The sequence below is a fragment of the Corvus cornix genome, chromosome 4 (genome assembly GCF_000738735.6).
Source record: "Corvus cornix cornix isolate S_Up_H32 chromosome 4, ASM73873v5, whole genome shotgun sequence".
Taxonomy (NCBI): domain Eukaryota; kingdom Metazoa; phylum Chordata; class Aves; order Passeriformes; family Corvidae; genus Corvus; species Corvus cornix.
In genome coordinates this window covers 49,592,901-49,611,323 of record NC_046334.1, presented here as the reverse complement: position 1 = coordinate 49,611,323, position 18,423 = coordinate 49,592,901, and the positions used below count along the sequence as shown (strand labels likewise).

Genomic DNA, 18,423 nt, shown 5'->3' with positions numbered 1-18,423 from the left:
ACAAAATAATTTCACAGTTTCATGGAGCAGTAACAGTTGAGACAATCACTTTATGCAGCTAAATTTATTCTCAGAACAGATTACACTTAAATGTGGAGAAGTGGTCAACAGCAGGGAAAATTGTCCTTTCCATTGTCAGTCAGGTACTTTTATGTAAGACTGGGCTCTGCTAATAAACAGTGGTGTGTTTCCTTGTTTCTTACTGCTGTTAAATCAAACCTGCATTGGCTGATGGGACAGCACACATTGTGGCAATGTGTTAATTAACATGCCCAAGAAAGGAGTAATGCATTCAGTGGTAATGCTGAAATGCTGAGCATAATACTGGCTCTTGAAATGAGAACATTCTCTTTTCCATGGGTGATGTACTAACACTTTTAGATTCCATGGTAAATGATCCATGAAATGCTTAATAAAATTAAGAAATGTAGAATTCTTAGTGACAGAGAACTGGTGTAAGCTATTAGATACTCCATAATTTTTGTTCCTCTGCCACTAAAGGGCATAATATTTCTGTAGGTACAGGTGACTCTGCACAGGAAGTATATCACTAAACCTCGTTTTACTGTGAATGGATTCTATGCCATTCCTATGCTCTTTTTGTTATTCCCAGTTAACTGCCCTGTAGATAGCCTCCGTAGCTTTGCAACTCCCACATCTCCTTGCTCCCCTTTAAATGAAACAGTAAGTGGCTTAAATAAAACCTACAGCCAGCACTACAGATTTCAAAAGAAAGGCTTTTATCTATTAGTCATTGACTGTGAAGATAAATCTCCTTGCTTCAGCAAGGGAGTGTGTTAATGGCATGACTGACTGACACATGATACTTACTCTAACTTACTACTAGCATTGAAAAAAATGAAGATACTAGCTTTGCTTTACATGATTCTTCTACAGACTTCAATGAAAATGTGACTACAAATAATTACAAAGCCTGCCTTTTTTTAGGCAACCTATAGTATACAGAGTGGAGAATGTTACAAGAGCACATCCAATAAAGACAATACATAAACATAATAATGCAAGATATTTCAGTAAAAATAGAATAAATAAAAATATTTTAAGCTGTATTTAACAGGTTAAGTTAGAATATGGCATCAGACATACAAGGCATAGTGAACATGGCTGCCGGCCTACAGAATCACTAGGTATTATAAAAAATGCATAGATAACTGAAGGGTTGCTATAACATCAACTAGAACAGTTGCAGTTGCTCAAACACACACACACCCCATACATACTTTTTTGGCCATGGTAAAAAGAGTGTCTGAATATACTGTTAAACAAAAGATAATAGGCTTTGCAATATTAGGCTCTGATTCTGCAAACACTTGGGTGCATATTAAATAGTTTGGATAATAAGGAGCTCTACTGAAGCAAAAAGGCCACATATAGTCAGATCATCAAGCACACTACTTAAATATTTGCAAAATCAACAGCATTTTGTTAACAGACATAAACCTCTTCAAACATACACTGGCTAGTGATATACGGCTTTTCAAATACCCTTCCGTCTTCTCCTCAGCCCTGCCTGCAGTTGCACACATTGCTAATGAAAGCTAACCAGATGTTCCTAGCCTTGACAACACGGATGTAGAACCTTTACACTGCTGTTTGCTAAGTGTTGGTTTAGTTAAAGAGAGTCTGGATCTCTCTTGGGGAGAATCAGCACTGTGCAGATGTAATTACAAAATTTAATTATACTGTTTAAAATTAATTCACTGTTGTACAACAGTTGCCAATCCGAAATCATGACATTGTCAGCTGGAACTTTAAAAAGACACTGTCAAAATATTTAATTTAAAATAAAATAAAATGTAAATCACTAGCACAATGATGAACAAGGAAACTTTTGTCTCTTAACTTCACAATCCTACCTAAGGGTATGGTGTTAGCCACCACAGTTTGAGAGCAGTCATCCCTGGAAATGCACGAGGCCAGGTTGGATGGGCAACTTCATCTAGCAAAAAGTGCCCCCCTGACAGGGGTTTGGAACTAGACGACCTTTAAGGTCTCTTCCAAACCAGACAGTTCTGTGATTCTCTGATAGGAAGTGAATTTGTATGCTGCTCCTAACAGAGGTGACTGGGATCAATATTGGAAACTATAGAAGCTATATGCAAGCTGCCATCCCCATGCTTTGTGATCTGGCTCCATGGTCAGTTAAATCACTGGTACTGCTAAAGGGGGTGGGTTTGTTTGCATCCCCTCCCCTCCAGCTCTCCCTGTCTACTCAGTATAAGCAGCTTCTCCAGCTGTACCAGTAATAGAGGTGCAAAGGAAGTGGCAAGAGCGTGAGCCTTGAGAGGGGAATGAGTTGCTTCAGCGCCTGAGGTGCAGAATCGTGGTCATGAAGAGATCTGAGATCCAGAGAGGATCAGCTCTTCAGAGGGTATTGCAGAAAGCTAAATTTAATTACAATAGTTGCATAGCCAGCCTTTACCTGACACTTGCTCATACATCACGCTAAGTTTAGTAATGATGTTCCTGCATTTTTCAATGCAGAAATTTCTTGAATCATCATTCTTTTCCTGTTGTGTTCCTAAGTTACTTTGCCAGGTGTGGTCATTAATTTCTTCAAACAAGGAAATAAAAAAGAAAATAGTTTGTTTATAACAGTCTCTTGCATAGTAAAATAAAAAAAAGAGTTATTGTAACAAGAACTTTGTCAATGCTCCTTTATCATTGGAGTATGACAAGATTTGGAGACTTGGGAGACACTTAGAGTTTGGAACCTAGCTATAAATGGATGCAAAACATTTTTAACACTAGTTAAACATACTTAATGTTCCATTTCCAGAATTTGTACCAATCTGTAGGTCTAGACAGAAGATGACAAAGGGAGAGACTGAAGATGCATGACTGCATTTCAAAATTAGCCTGAAGTACAATTTCAAGGGCAAGGCTGGGCTGATTTGTGAGGGTCTGCAGGTGTGTAAAGAAAATCAATTAGATTAAGTCTTTGGAGCAAAAGCATTGAAATCCAATTGTACTAGCTCAGTGAAACACCATCCTGTTAAAAAACAACTCTCTTCTGATTTTGTTACAAGAGGGTTAAAAGTAAAATAAATTTCATGAAATTTTGTAAGTAACAAGAAATTTAACTGTTCTTCTTCTGGCCTGCTAAGTATTCAGCAACAAACTGAGGGGAAGGGAGAATTACGCAATCAGACACTGAACTGAACATTTCATCAAACACTTGTATAGAAAAGGTATGGAATAGTTTAGTCTCTATAAAAGTTGTAAGACAATAAAATCACTAACTACTTTCTTATTCCTGATTGGTTTGAGCCCTCCGTGAAACAAACAGTATTTTTGATGAATTAATGATAGATTTAGGAGAATAAATTTAACAGCCAGTAGTTGAATTTGTATATTTAAAGCTGAAAAGCTTCAGTGGATCATCCTGCAACTCAATTACTGAAAACACTTCTGGATTTTTCATCATTGGTTTGGTTTTAAACACAATTCTTCTGTAAGACCATAATGTGTAACCAGAAGATGACATAATGACACTACGATTCAAAAGCATGTCAGGAAGATGTTAAAGTAGTTGCTAGACCAATGCTGACAAACAATTCAAAACTAACAGGTGTAATTCTGTAAAAAATAAAACTTGGTATTTAATCTACAGTAATTCAGTGGTAGCTAATACTTGGTACCTATTCCAGTGTTGAAAACAGAGCAAAGTGCTGTAGGATTTAGGATTGGTTTGTGACAAATCCAGCTCAAGAAGGTGAAACTTCTAACTCAGGCATCATTCACTCCAAGGACTTTAGCATGAGTTCACTGGGAGGGATGTGGCCATATTCTTTTTTCGGTGAGTTTACGTAATGTTCATGTATTTACAATCAAACAGACCTTCCATTGCCCATGATGTAGCTCACTGACAGCAAAAAAATTATTCATGCTTCTTTTCGTATCACACGATGGTGGCAAGAATGAGAGAACATGCTTGTCTAACATTGTTTTGATAGGGGTAAATTCTCTGAAGAGAAAGCATCAGCAACTGAAATGGAAGGTCAGACATCGTCCATTCATTTTCCGTAGTGTGGCTCCTGTTATCTTCAGTCAAACGTTAGGAGAATCTTCTCTCTTACACAGCTATGGCATCTCAGTGACCGGACGTTTCTGTTTCAAAGTGTCAATGAGAGACAAGACTCCTCTTTTTACGTTAGTGGTAACTCTTCTGGTCACCGAGTCTGCAGGAGGTGGGGGCGGCCGAACTTTCTGTGAAGGAGGTCTGGCTACTAAGCACTTCTGATACCGTAACTGCAACAAAACAAAGCCATTCTGCAGTCATTACTGGATCAAATAACTTCACAGACCATTTAAAATACACTTTTAGCATTTTCTCATTAAATACAGTCAAACCTCTGTTTTGGCTGTGACAAAAAGCTCGGCTGAAGTAAATGGGAAATTGGTCTGTCAATGTTTGGGCAAAAACTGTCCATTAGCACACAACAGATAGTAAATCATATAAATACCCATTTGAAAACTGAAAAGTAAGTTTTCTGGGTTCAGCTACTCTAGAACAAGGGTTATATTCACTGTATTGCCACTGGATTTCATAACACAACTCCAAGAAAAATGTTTTTCTGGCATCAGATAACTTGTTTAGTGAAAGAAAAGATTTCTAATTTACATAGATTGTTGCAGAGGTTAGGAGAGAAAATTATTAAAGGGGCATTGTTCACTAAGCTGGCACTTTAAACATTAAAATGTTTGGATTTTAATTGATTAAATATATCATAATATAAATTCATATTTTTATCTTTCTTTTCTCTGCCTTGAAATTAATATAACTGCAAATTTGAAAAAAACAATTTATGGAGGCAGTGAAAATCTTAAGTGCTATTAGATGCCTTTGAAGAAGCTCACTTACCATACAAGCAGCCTGAACAGCTTCTGATACATTGCCTGCATTTGGTTCACACCAAAAAACATGGCACTCAAAATGCTGGTTTCCCGTGTCCATAATGAAGGCGAACGTGTGGATGTCTTTGCCTACTCCCATGAAGGACAGGAACCGCACACGACACTCCACCATGACTTCCTCTTCATTCTGGTCACAAATCAAAGGATTGATCATTACTACTGGATACTCTGTGGAACTTTCAATTTCGATTCAATGGGAGGATATACTGCTACAGTATTGTAGCTCTTTCTTATCTAGCTACATAAACCAAGCCTGCCCAAGCCTGGGCTGGATCTCCTCTTCTAGGCTGTCACCAGAAAACCGAGGCTTTGAGCATTACCGCAAAATTTTAAAATGTTGTACATTTTAAAAGCTGCTTGTTTTGTGAAGAAACAAAACAACATGGCTATAATGACCCCAAAACATACTCCCCTATCATTGGTATGTTATAGAGATGTTGGTTTAGTAGCTCATAGAAAGACATATATAAAAGACTGCATTAGTAAGTTTCACTGTATTAAACTCTATGGAAAATGCTCTACATTTTCTTCTGTAACACAGACTTTTATATTACTCTTGGCTTCTGTACCAAGAATAAGGCAAATGCAGTTTGGAATTTAGGATTGCTACTTCGGGTTTAACCTACATTTTAGGCTCAAAATTCCTGGAAAGTAAAACACTGAATTTGAATATCTAATGAATTCTTAAAATAATTTATTTCTGAGAAGATGCTTGGAATGATAAAGAAAACTGAAGCTGAAATGAGCAGTAAGAGCCTCTGCAGACTCTGGAAAGAAATAAAATGCAAAATAAGCAAATGAATTTTAGTTTACATTAACCCTACTAGCATTTCCGTGTTCCTGGTTTTCAACACTCATACTATGTTAACTGTGTTTAAAACAACACAGTCTTCCTTACTCTTTCATTGATGACTGTGACAGTAGCATCAGCAACATTCATGGTAACTGGCATCCAGTCATCTTTGCTAGAGGAAGCCATTAGACTTTCAATGGCATTGTTCAGAGTATCCATTCCTAAAACAGAATAAAATGCAATAGTGAAAAATAATATATGTAAACAATAACAGATTTTTTTATCTTCACACATAGTATAGAAAACAGATTGTTTTGGATGTCTTATTAAAATTAATTTGATAATGGAAGAAAGTATTGTGAAGTTGTATTTCTCCATCTGAAAAACCAAAACAGATGCCTCTGGCATATAAAAAAAACCAGGATAGCATCTTGTTTAGTTTTTGTACTGTTTCAGTTCTTCAGGGCCCTTCTCATTAGTAGCAGAGCTCATATTCAGAGAAAGCTGAAAGAAACTTCACCTTCTGGGCAGCTCCCAGAATACTGTTTGCAAAACACATGTTCATATGATGCCCTGAATATTAGATGTCTTCATGCTTGACTCATATGACTGAAACAGAAGAGTTGCTACCCTTCAAAAATCATGCACTGGCAGTTGACAAACCATTAGAATTTAAGCAAGGTACTTTGGAATTCACTTAAGTGTTACATACCTACAGGTTTAGCTACAGGTAGCATGCCCAGGTACTGGACGTGGAACTTCTGTACCAGTTCTGTCTTTGGTGTTGGGAAATCTACTGCATGGGAACAAAAGTCAATTTCTGTTAATCAGCATTCACAGCAGGAAAAAACACTTTTATTTAATCAATAACAAGAACTGTTTATCCATTAATTGTACTCTGATGCTATTGCATTGATTAAAATAAATTTTTACTCCTTCTAACAAGAACAAGCCTCAATAATTTCTAAAGGAATTTTTGGTCTATTCTAAGAATAAAATCACATTATATGGCTGGCATATTAAAATGCAGAAAATACAGATGAATGGGTCTTTGAGATATACAGACCTAAGTTTCACTGCAATAACTATGTAAAATCTGGAATCTGCTTTTAATCCTTGCTAATATGTTAAACAGTCTCCAAGTAATCAATACTACTGCCTGAACAGTACACATTACACAGACCATTGCACAAGCTGATGTATGGATTAGGAGTAAGACATTCAGTACAACCTGGTGGATCTAGAAGTGTATAATTTGCTGTAAAGCTAACACAAAGTGTATTTGTTCTCCTGAAATACTTTCAAAACAGCAACTACTAAGATATGACTAATAATGGCACGCAAAGGCAACTTCCTTCTACCATGCAGTAGAGTGTGCAAAAGGCTCTTCAGCTGGATGACAACCCGCTTGCACCCTTGCTGAAATAGAAGTTGCTGAAATAGATGCTGAAACCTAGGAGGAATTCTCCTATGGCTTTTCTGAATCCGAGTTATTAACTGGAGTATATTCTGGTTTTAAGGAAGATCTGGCCAACTGGTGCAGTCTCAAGTCAGGAGGTATTTTGATTTGAAAAAGACAATATTCTGAGTAGCTACAAATAAGTAAGACTGTGTTTGCAACACTTGCATTTCAAAATAAAAGAGGAAATGGACAAGTTGACATAACTGAGCAGGAGTCCATAACTGTCAATATAACCAAGAAAAATACTTAAAGTGAAACAGGAACAGATTACCACCAGTCAGATACATTAATTAAAAGGCAGGATTACACTCCTGACTTCTCCCCCCAATATGCTCAATTTTGGTCAAAAGCTGCATCAGAAACAAAACTTATCTGAAATAGCACCATCCTGAGGATACTAGCTGTAACACACAGTACCTTGCAGAGGAACATCAAGGGTGACATTTGTCCTATCTTGCAATGAGCTGCAAGCCATAGCTTTAGCATTCTTCCGTTCAGCCATAATCTGAAGAAGACAGTGATAATACAGCATTTAAAAAAAAATATATAGTACAGCAGCAACTATAAATTTACCCCTATTATAACCCTAGCTTCTGAAATCTGAAATAAGTCAGAAGGTACATGACTAAGCAGGTTATTCTTTTAACAACTTTAATTTTACTCCACTTCATTCACCATTCCTTAAATACATAAAGAACCTAGGTGGTGTCCAAGCCTAGATGAAAGAGAGGTTGAGGAGGAAAAAAACTAGTCATTTTTATCAAGAGCAAAATTATAGTGAGGAGTAATAGAGCAAGAAACATAAATATTTAACACACAGAGAAGAAGGTGTTCATTATGCATGTTCCTCTCTGAACTATCTTCTGCTGTGTAAACTTTTTTCCTCCATTTTTATGTTTATTCTGGAATTAGAAATCCTGTGCAAAATACAACATATCCTTCCCTCAAAATGTGTAGTACTAGCAAAAGAGGAAAAAAGCCCCACTTGTAAATAAACATTTTGGATGGCTATTCACTACAAATATATGACTGAGAAAGGATCCAGGGAAGCTAACAGAGGTTTTCCAAAGCTCGTATATAAACCATAGGTATCTGCTTCTTTATGTTATGACTGTTCATTGTAATTAAGCTATAAAGATAACTGGTGTTACAGCAGATGACACTTGGTCTGAAAATGCTTCTAGCAAATTTCTCTCCTCTGCCCTCCTCCTTTTTTTTTTTAGGTTTTATATTCTGAAAGTATTTTCTGTTGCAGGGACATATGGGAATATTCCTGCCCTCTGATGAAAAATTATACACAGTAGCTTAGGAAGAAACCCTGACCCAGTAAAGAGGTACAGCATGTGAACACAAGCCAAGTGTTTTCCTGGATCAGGATTACATCTATTGCTGAATTAACTGTGTTACTGTTAGCTATGATTTTAAATGCCTAGTTGTTCTCTTATCCAAAATTAGTGTCAGAAGTTTCATGTCATAGTTACTTATGTGACAGCTCTACTCCCTTTCTGATATTCCTGTGTAAAGCTACCATGGCATTTACTTGATGTTGACCTTACAGGATAAAAGCAGCAGTGGTAGGGCCTGTGTAGCATGTTTTTCCCTGCTAGACTTGCTGGAAACATCTGTGTGAGTTGGGGAGTTGGAGGATAACTGGGAAGAACGTAACAGGTCTCCAGTCAGCCACTGCTGCAGTGCTGATGTTAAAATTCACCAAGCACAGCCTGCAGCTCCTTGACCAACCTGAGCAGCTCCCCGAGTGCTGCCACTGGCACTCCCTCTGGCACCCAAACCTGGACAAACCTGCCAGGCTTTGCACAGTTGATGGGCTACCTTCTGCCTCAGGCATAACTGTGGTGCCCAGAGGGCTACAGTATGCACCCTGTGTAAAGACTCAACCTTGCTTGCATGAAACACCACAAAAAAGTTCAGTACCATGTCTTCAGTGTTGCAAAACCAAAAAATTTTTAGCCTATGCAACTGGCTACAGAGGAGGGTTTGGCATCACTGATTCCATTCACTAACATGAAGACAAAATGTAAAAAGCAAATGACAGTCATACAGCAGAATTTTAAAACCTGAAGGTTTTCTGACTAGCATTTCTAGAAGAGCTGTGACTCACGACGAGAGAAGTTACACATGGATAACTGATAAGGTTATTCATCCCCACAGCCCACTTTTTCCGTGATGCAAACTAACATGCTTTAAGGAAAACCAAAAAGAGCAACATGATATTTTTAAAAAGGGGCAGTCTCAAATCCACCACATCTCAACAAAAAATAAAAGAAGAGTTTCAAGTAGATTAGTTTTAACTTCCTCTTTGTAAAGCACTTCAATCAGATTGCCCTCTGTAAAGGATGTGCTGCATTGTTGCTGATGCATTAAATGACTGTACAGAGGACACTCATAACTGATCATCCAAGAAAACCAAAATTAATAGCCAGGGAATGGTGTCAAATCTGTAAGGTAGAATGACCGAAAAGAACACTCCTCCCCAGTATTATGGACAACACTATCAGAGCAGGAACATATCCTCCAGTATACATAACTAGAGTACCTTAAACCCCTTTTCCCCCATGATTTTTTAAATACAGTTAGCAACTATTTTCCTCTGTGTCCTGCAGGATAGTACCATTGAATAACACCATTCAAACAAGGTCTGATTCATTTATGGAGTTTAACATCATTGTTTATAATTAATTGAACCTCTGTGTTCTCTTTCCATTTTGAACCTGCAGCTTCTTTATTATTCAGGAAAGCCTTTGGTCTCTATACACACTTGTCGAATCAAAAGCACATATCATCCTCCTCAAATCTAAATGCCCACTCTCCCATAATTCCCATCCATTTGTGTTCTTTTCCTCACAAATTCTCTGTGCTGTTTCTCATTGCCAGTTATATAAACTAAACTAACACTGCATACAACCACTGATTACATGTATAAGGCTTAGGGACCTCTGAACAGACAAACGCAGCTGATTTTAAATCCACTTGCCTTTGAGCAGATTTCGTGTAAACTTGTAGCAATGGCTTTTGCAGGTGTGTCACATCGAAACACATGACATTTCAGAATTCTTGTGTCTTTGTCTCTTGCCACGTAAGCAAAGTCTCTGTGTAAACAAGACAAAGGGACACATTAGAAACATACAGAACAAATTTGATGACATTAGAATCAGCCTCAACTCTCAAAAACACATGCCTTCAACAGAGCAGGTCTACAAATGTAATAAACTGCTTACCCATGAAACATGTATCTAAAGTTTCGTGCTTAATCTGTATAATTCAAAAGCTCATTTTGGTTTCCTAACCGTCCAGCTTACTCAAGTTACAACCCATAATTCCAAATGCAATTGTAAATAAACAGCAAAATTTACTCAAATATGTTATTGAAGATGAAGTAGGGAGAGAATTACATATTAAGACAGAAAACATATGCAGCTCTCAACTGCTAAAAAAATCCAAGAAACAGCACACAAGAGTGTAGTCAGAGAAAAATTGTATTTCGAAGGACTGTATAAAGTGTTTAAAATATGCGGATAGTAATTAGAGATCTGGTTGCATAAGGGAGATGTGAACCTGCTGAGCTTTGCTTGCACTAATTGCCCTAAATTTCTGACCTTATTTTTTCAAAAGTTAAATAAAGCTGCCCTGTACTGGCTAGTCACCGCAGCACAGTAAAGCTTTCTAGCATGGATGAAGGAAATGCCACGACCAGGTTTATTTGTTCTCAGGCTGCTTAAGAGCTGGAGCTCTTCTGAAACAGTCAAAGTGATACATACTGAGCCAGGAACAAGCCTGGATTTGCCCAGTTGCCATCCTTACTGTACAAGACTCTATGTTCACTGGTCTTGCACGTCTGCTTTGTCATGTCCTCCAAGCAACTACAGATCATTCCTACTTTGTCACCCTCTTGCTACCTTCCGATTTCTCTGGGACTTTGCTCCAGCCTCTCTTACGCCTGAAGTCTCTTTTCAGTACCTTTCTGCTTTGCACATAAATAATTACCAGCAAGACTAAGTGGTGAAGAGATAGGAGAGATATTCCTAAGCCACTAGCCTAGTATAAACTAAAGTATTTCTGTATATAAAAGCCTGTCAATATTCCAAGCAGGGTTTAATGTAGCATGGATGGCCAATTTTTAAATTCATTTTAAATGCCCCGTGAATTGAAGAATTTTATACTGAAGCTCTCCAGGGAGAATCAGAGACTGTGGCAGACAGATTGCTGGCCTTCCTGCTCTGTGTGAGATGTGGACACTGCCCTGCAGTTAAGTACTGTACCTGTATCTAACTGAACAGCAGATTTTGTTCTTCATGAGCCCTTGCAATATAAGGGCTGCTCATTAACAGGAACAGGTGGTTGCTCCATCTAAGTGCTTTTCAACCTGAAGCTTGATGAATAATATTTAAAAAAACCCAAGCCACACAAAATTATCAGGGGATGAGATCTGAAAGCAATTCCACATGACAGAACCATGCAGAAACACAGTGAAGCTGGAGGCCCCTCTCCATTTCGCTGCATTCCAACCTGCAATGGCATACACTAGGGCACAGCAGGGACAGGAGGCAGTGGGGCAGCATGTGGAATGTGCTGCCACCTGAACCCTTCCTGCATGGGGAACGCAGCTCTCGGTGGCTGCAGCACTGCCCTGCCAGCATGTAACACACAGGCATCCTGGGGAGGGACAGTGTTTTACCCACCTGATCATGACCTGCAGGAAAAATCACAAAGCAATAATCCAGGAAGGTACTGTCTATTACACAAGATGCCCCAAGGTTTCCTAGCTCCAGCCTGACCCCAAGTCCCTCGGCCACAAGAGCCTTTTGGCATGTTGTTCCCTTTTTCTGAACTGCAAGATCACAGACATGTTGAGTTTCAGCTGGAGTCTTGCCCCTGGAAAAAGACTGACACTTTTGGCTCATCTGGACATGTGCCAAGCCTTGCTTTAGAATGGTTTCCTCCTCGCTTAATGCTTCAAAAGCAAGCGGAAGACTCCTAGTTGGACTCCAAGAGAAGAGGGTATGGATCACCTGTAGCCTATAAAAAATTAGCAGCTGCAGGGAAAAAAAATGAAACAAGGTGCCACATAAAAAAACCTTTGAGACTTTCGCCTTTTGACATAAACTTTCAACATTACTGAAATGCAGGGCAGGTCTCTGGAAATGCTCAGGCTCACAAAGTCCCACATTTAATATCCTGAGCTCTGACAAGACCTAGACTAGTTTGAGAGCTATAGGCGAGGAATTTCCAAAAATCCTAAGCATTTCAGGTTTTGTTTTCCATGTTCTTGGCTTTAGCTGCAATCTTTTAAATGTCCTAAGTTACTGACTTCACATTTTTGAGTCCAAATACCGTTCCCTGCAAGTACTTTAACTGCAATACAGAAACATAATTCACTTAACAGACATGGATTTTCTACCATAACTACAATAAGACTTCCCCCCACTTTACATACAAGAAAAGCTTGCTGGCAGTGACCATCACTGGCAGGTAGCAAAGACAGCATAAAAAACCAGAGTGCTGTGCACACTTTATTACTGGATCAAGGTCCATTCTTTCAGAAGGCAGAAAGTAGCTGAAACCTGTGTTTGCATTAACTTAAAATAAAATTGAAAGTCATCTATTGACCATTACATGGTTATTTACTACCATTTGCAAGCAGTTACCTCAAAGCAATACTATTCCTTCGAGGACTTGAAAACAGGTGATTTATGCATTCCTTTACAAAATGATCCCAGGAAGAGCATCCTGTGTTGTTTTGCCAAGCTGCTTGCACTGCACAGAAACCTGTTTGAATAAACAGAAATCTGCACGTCCTGAGGAGGCTGTCCAAATCCAGGATTTCCAATTATAAGGCCAGCACTCTGGAGGAGTTGCACACAGCCAGAAGATAACCTGTCCCTTCTGTTAGCCATACAGCTATCTGTTAGAACCTTATTTTACTGTCAGTAAAAGCTAAGATGGGACAAAGCCATCAAAGCAAGTCATTAGGGCTTGGAGGACATAACACATTGCCAGCAAAATTCACTTGTAACAGCCCAAGAAATTGTGGTCCAACCTTTGATGAGTAGCTCTGGCAATGCCCTGGCACACCAAGACTTCCTCAATGAACTACATTGCTTTGCTGTGGGAAGCCACATCAGGCAGGCCATCTCCACTGTGCTGCCAAGTTCCTGATACATGGAACAACCCCTGAGGCCACAGTAAATCTCACCTTGCAGAGAGTGTATCTGAGATCCAAGCTCAACTGCAAGGGTTTTCAGCCTTATGGGAATCTGTAAGGTAGAACTAAATGTGTTTAGTCAGCACGTTATCTCCCAGTGGAAGTAGGACTCAAAGGACTGTGGAGATAAAAATAAGTCAAAAAATTAAAACTCTATTAAACTTAAGACTGAATTCTGTCATGATCAAAGATTTTGGCTGTAAAGGAACACAACTTATAATTATGCCCCATAAGTGGGAAACATCTTTGATAGAAGTATTTTCAGCAGCATTTTAAGGGCAGAGAGTTCGACTGGGGATGGCCTGCTGAATCTTGAGCTTTTCTCTCAAGTCTCAATTTACTTTTCTGAACAAAGAGAGCAATGTGGAGGGCAACACTGACAGTAAGGAGCTTGCCCACTTTTCAGCAAGAACATTTCTCTGTTCCTGGAAGGTTAATGACAGCCAAATGAATGAGCCACTGTGCAGGGCCCAGCTCAGTAACCACTCTGAAAGGTAAGACCTGTGGCAAGGGCAGGGAGGAGTCTGATGAGTGTTATGGATGCAGTATCTGTAGTTGGACACTGCAGGTGAAAAGGAGACTCATCTGCCACTTTAGTCCTGCCGAAGAAGGGCCTGCAACCCAGTGGTCCCTGCAAGAGAAGGATGACAACAGTCCTGGTAAGACAGATGTGCTCTGCACTTGCCACAGAGCAGATGACAGCCACAAAAATGTTACTCAAGATGCAATGTATTGATTTTCTGATGGAGCTGGTAGCAGCCCTACATATAGGATACCTAAGGACTGCTGCAGGACTGCAGGACTTTTCTTTTTTTAAAATTGAGTATAAAGAGATGGGAGGATTTAAAAGAAAGATCATCTAGTCCAGTGCTCCCACAGTGAGCAGGGAGATCTTCAGCTAGAACAGGTTGCTCAAAGTCCCATCTAACCTGACCTTGAATGTTTCCATGGATGGGACATCCATCACCTCTCTGGGAATCCTGTTCCAGCATTCCACCACTTCATCATAAAAAATTCCTTCCTTATATCTAGTGTGAATTGACCCTCTTTTACTTTAAAACCATTATCCCTTGTCGTATCACAACATGCCCTGCTAAAAAAAAACCAGAACACCCCAAGACTCATTATTGAGGCCGTCCATCAGAGGACTGGCCATGATCCACAGTGTTGCATCAGGCAGTATAAAACTCCCTCCCCGGGGGAGGTACCTGGGCATTCCCACCTGAACCTGAATGTATATTAACCCATTGAATTTTTTGTTTTGGGGGGTACCTCCACCCCTGATGGATCAAGACTGTGACCATCACGTTGACCAATGAATACCAAAATTGCAGTTTTGTTGCTGGATCTATGGGTGGTGGTATCTTTACTCTCCATCTTCTCTTCTCTCTTCCTTATATATTTTCTTAAGTGATATTTTCATACTTTTGTTTAAACACTGGTCATTCAGTGTCATTTCACTCTCATCTGCTCCAAGTGATCTATTAACAAGAACCTCAGTTACCCTGCCTTCAGGGGTGGAGTTGTAACACCAAGAGACCTCTTCTCCAGGCTGGACAAACCCAGCTTTCTCAGCCTGTCTTCACAGCAGAGATGCTCCACTCCTCTGATCATCTTCATGGCCCTCTTCTGGACCCTATCCCACAGGTCCATGTCTTTCCTGTGCTGAGGACTCCAGAGCTGGACACTGCACTCTAGGTGGGGTCTCACAAGTCTAGAGCAGAGAGGGACACTCACCTCACTCACTTGATGGCCATGTTTCTTTTGATGCAGCCCACAACATGCTTGGCTTTCTGGGCTGGGCTGCAAGTCCACATTGCTCTCATTCACCAGCACCTCCAAGTCCTTGGCAGGGCTCCTTAATCCCTTCATTCCCCAGCCTGTATTGATACTGGAGTTCTCGTTGAAGAAACAATGATGCCCCACTGTATGCAGCAAAGGCTCCAGGGTGTGGCCTGGCAAGCCCCTGAGGCTGTGAGGAAAGTCTCATCTTTGTTCTGTGAAATGCCACGCACATTTAGTCACTTGTAGAAGTTCCAGAAATGCCATTTTCTGCCCACAGGGTTGTTGGTGAGTGCTGGGAAGGAGCTGCCAGGACCACCTGGCCCACGCCTCAGTTCCACAAGTGCTGCATGTAAGGCTTGTGTCGAGCCTCTCCAGCACTCGGTCCTGCAGCTTCTGTAAATATTTCTGCTTGTAATGGTATGCAGTCATAAACAAGGCTGTATAGCACAATTACAGAAGAAAATGACACACCAGCCAGTACATCAGTTTCAAGTACTGAGAGCTAATAAAACCCTCGTGGTGGTGTTGCAGACTCACACACCAGTGTTTCACTTTAAGCACCTGAACAGCTTGAACAAAGTAAATCAGCTAATTACGTTCATGGATTGTGAATATACATAAACCTTTAGATGATCAGGGCCTGTATCTACTGAGACAAAGTATGAAATGTGAATTCTTCTAAACCTGTGGTACCACATCACACTCAACCCTGCCAGCACCATCTATTTTCAAATCATCAATCAAAACTAGCACAAAAACAATCCTTCCCCCTTCTGGCAGTGCACAGACAGTATCACTGATATCATTAATTCATGGAAGTCACCTACATGCCCGTGTGCTTGCACCAGTGGCCCTACATGGCAGCCCAGCAGCCAAGACCTGGAGATGGGGGTACTGGCTGGTAGCAGCTGGCTCCTCCACTGCCAGTGGGAGCCTTGCAGCCTTGCTTCAGGCATTTCTAGGCATTTGGAAAATGGAGCTCCACGGTTCCTCTTGGACAAGAAAGGTATGGCTTTCTGAGGATTTCAGAGTATCTGCTTCCTACAGCAACAATAAAACATAGGAAAAGTTGTGTTTCCCTACACAGGACCACAATGGAACAGCTTCTTTTTTGTCCAAAGCCTTGAATCCCAAGTAAGCCAGAAGACCAGTCTCTGATTCTTCTTCCACTTCAGATCCCTTCTGAGTTGCTTCATCTATAAACCTTCATTTGACTGCAGCTCACTTGAAGCTGATTAACATTTAAGTGAGATTTATGTGCAACAGGCCCCTGGGATAATGAAGAAGTGCTGAGCAACGTGTTTGCAATAGAAATTTATGGAAAAGGCCAAATGCCTCCTCTTACCACTCCCCTATCTTTACATTCTGCTGGGAAAACAAGTGAAAAAAGAAATTTAAAAGCCATTACAAAGGCCATGGCTGGATAGAGAGCTAACACAGGGTTAACACATCTCATCCAGCTGGATGAATCTCTGTCTCCATGGAGTGTGTGTGCACATGAAATCTGTGGGATCTGAATGACAGCTCTGGGTAAAATTTCATTCCATGTCAGTGGAGAGAGCAGCAAGGTGTTTAGTAGGAGAATGATGTTGCAAAAAAAGCTGTGTACTCCTGAAACTTTGTAACACAAGTGCAACACTTCTGTCGATACAGGATTATGGAGAAGGGGTTCTGCATAGAAAGTAATTTAAAATTTTTTTTAATCATTTGCACATGTACTACATCATCCATTAATAATTTTCCAGTTATAGGAACTGGATATAAATCAGTATTCTGGACAGAAGCTAGAAAAACAGAAAAATAGATAAGAAGTATTTTGTGCAAGAGTGGGTAAGACTGGTTCTGCTGAACAGTTAAAAATTTAGTAGTAATTTATTTTGAAAGAATACAGGACTAGAGAAAGACATTTAAAAAAGCAATTTTGAGAGTTGAAAAGACAATGTAAGGTGCTAAGTAGAAGGGAATTTAATTTTTATTTGCTCTTTTACTCTCTTTAATTGGCAAATGTCTACAGTCATTGACTAAACCTTAGATAGTCATACCTATTTAACACCTGGCTAAGCATCACTTAGCTGCTCAACCTTGGATGAATATAATCACATTAAAAGCAATTTATGCTAATGCTGTCCTGTTTGAGTAGCAGTTATAACCATTTGCCACTATTAGGCTAAAGTCCTAGGAGGCATCCCAATTAAGTACAGCTTAAGAGAGTCACACATCCTTCATTACCTTCTCATTATAAACTTATTTCTTCAAAGAACTGTAGAAAAATGTAGAAGTGCATTAATCCTTTTTTGTTTTTTTTTGGTTAAAAACCCCTAAGATCCTAGCCCTAAAGTATGAAATGAAATTTTTTACTATTCTCAATAAAATTAAATTGCTGCTATTTAAAACACCTACATTAAAATGATACACATGCAGGAAAATGTACATTTCTTTACAGATTTATGTATTACAAATTGTAACAAGAATCCTTGAACCAGAAAATTATATTCTCTTGGTTTGTCTTAAAATTGATTGAAATTCATCCAGAATAGCCTACAGAAGATGATTTCTCTGTACTGGTGTATAGACTTCTGTGACTGCAGGGCCACAGAACAGATATGTCAGGCTGTGGAGAAACCATCTCCCGAGTCTATAACTTTCAGACTTCACATTGCTTTCCTACAAACAGCTGACCAGAGACTTACGAAAGCAGGAAACAGGACGGGGAGAGCAACCACCACTACAGCAGAGCACGTCAGAGGCACCTGGCAGGAGGTTGCCATTCACTGTCAACACTTGAATGTCCATGGGGACAGAGGAGGAGAAAAGCAAGAGAAGGGAGAGGAGGCACATGATAAAAGCAGGTAAATATAATGCCATCAAGACCATCCTTGGGTGGGGTTTTTCCATGACACAGATATTCTAGCATCATGAATGATACTAGAAGAAGAGAAGATAAGGTGCAAGAAACCCTGCAGTAATATGTATGTTAGAAATTACAGATCCTCTGGATTAACATTTCAGGCTTTTAATCCAGACTTCTTATTCACATAGAGAAAAGGAGAATGGCTTATAGCTGAAATAATGTTTGTGACTCTGTTCAGGTCACTTGTCTTTTTATTATGGTCACACCAAGGAACTAGCAAAGTTAGGGAGAAAAATCCAAAGGTAAGAAAACGATAACTAGATGAAACAAGCAGCATTCACAAATGCTGCAAAATCTTTTTGTAAAAGATTTAC

At 39.6% G+C, this 18,423-nt stretch overlaps 1 protein-coding gene across 18 annotated transcripts in view; it reads right to left on the bottom strand.

Annotated features, from left to right (window-relative positions):
- Positions 1-49: 49 nt before the first annotated feature.
- Positions 50-18,423, bottom strand: part of APBB2 (amyloid beta precursor protein binding family B member 2) — a 171,215-nt gene continuing 152,841 nt past the window's right edge. For all 18 annotated transcript variants that reach the window (XM_039550370.1, XM_039550367.1, XM_039550368.1 and 15 more), the window contains 6 exons: positions 10,186-10,300; positions 7,611-7,698; positions 6,444-6,527; positions 5,837-5,952; positions 4,886-5,065; positions 50-4,272 (listed from right to left, as the gene is read on the bottom strand). In XM_039550370.1, the coding sequence (XP_039406304.1) occupies positions 4,105-4,272; positions 4,886-5,065; positions 5,837-5,952; positions 6,444-6,527; positions 7,611-7,698; positions 10,186-10,300 (751 nt within the window). In that variant the 3' untranslated portion in view covers positions 50-4,104. The remainder of the gene's footprint in view (positions 4,273-4,885; positions 5,066-5,836; positions 5,953-6,443; positions 6,528-7,610; positions 7,699-10,185; positions 10,301-18,423) is intronic.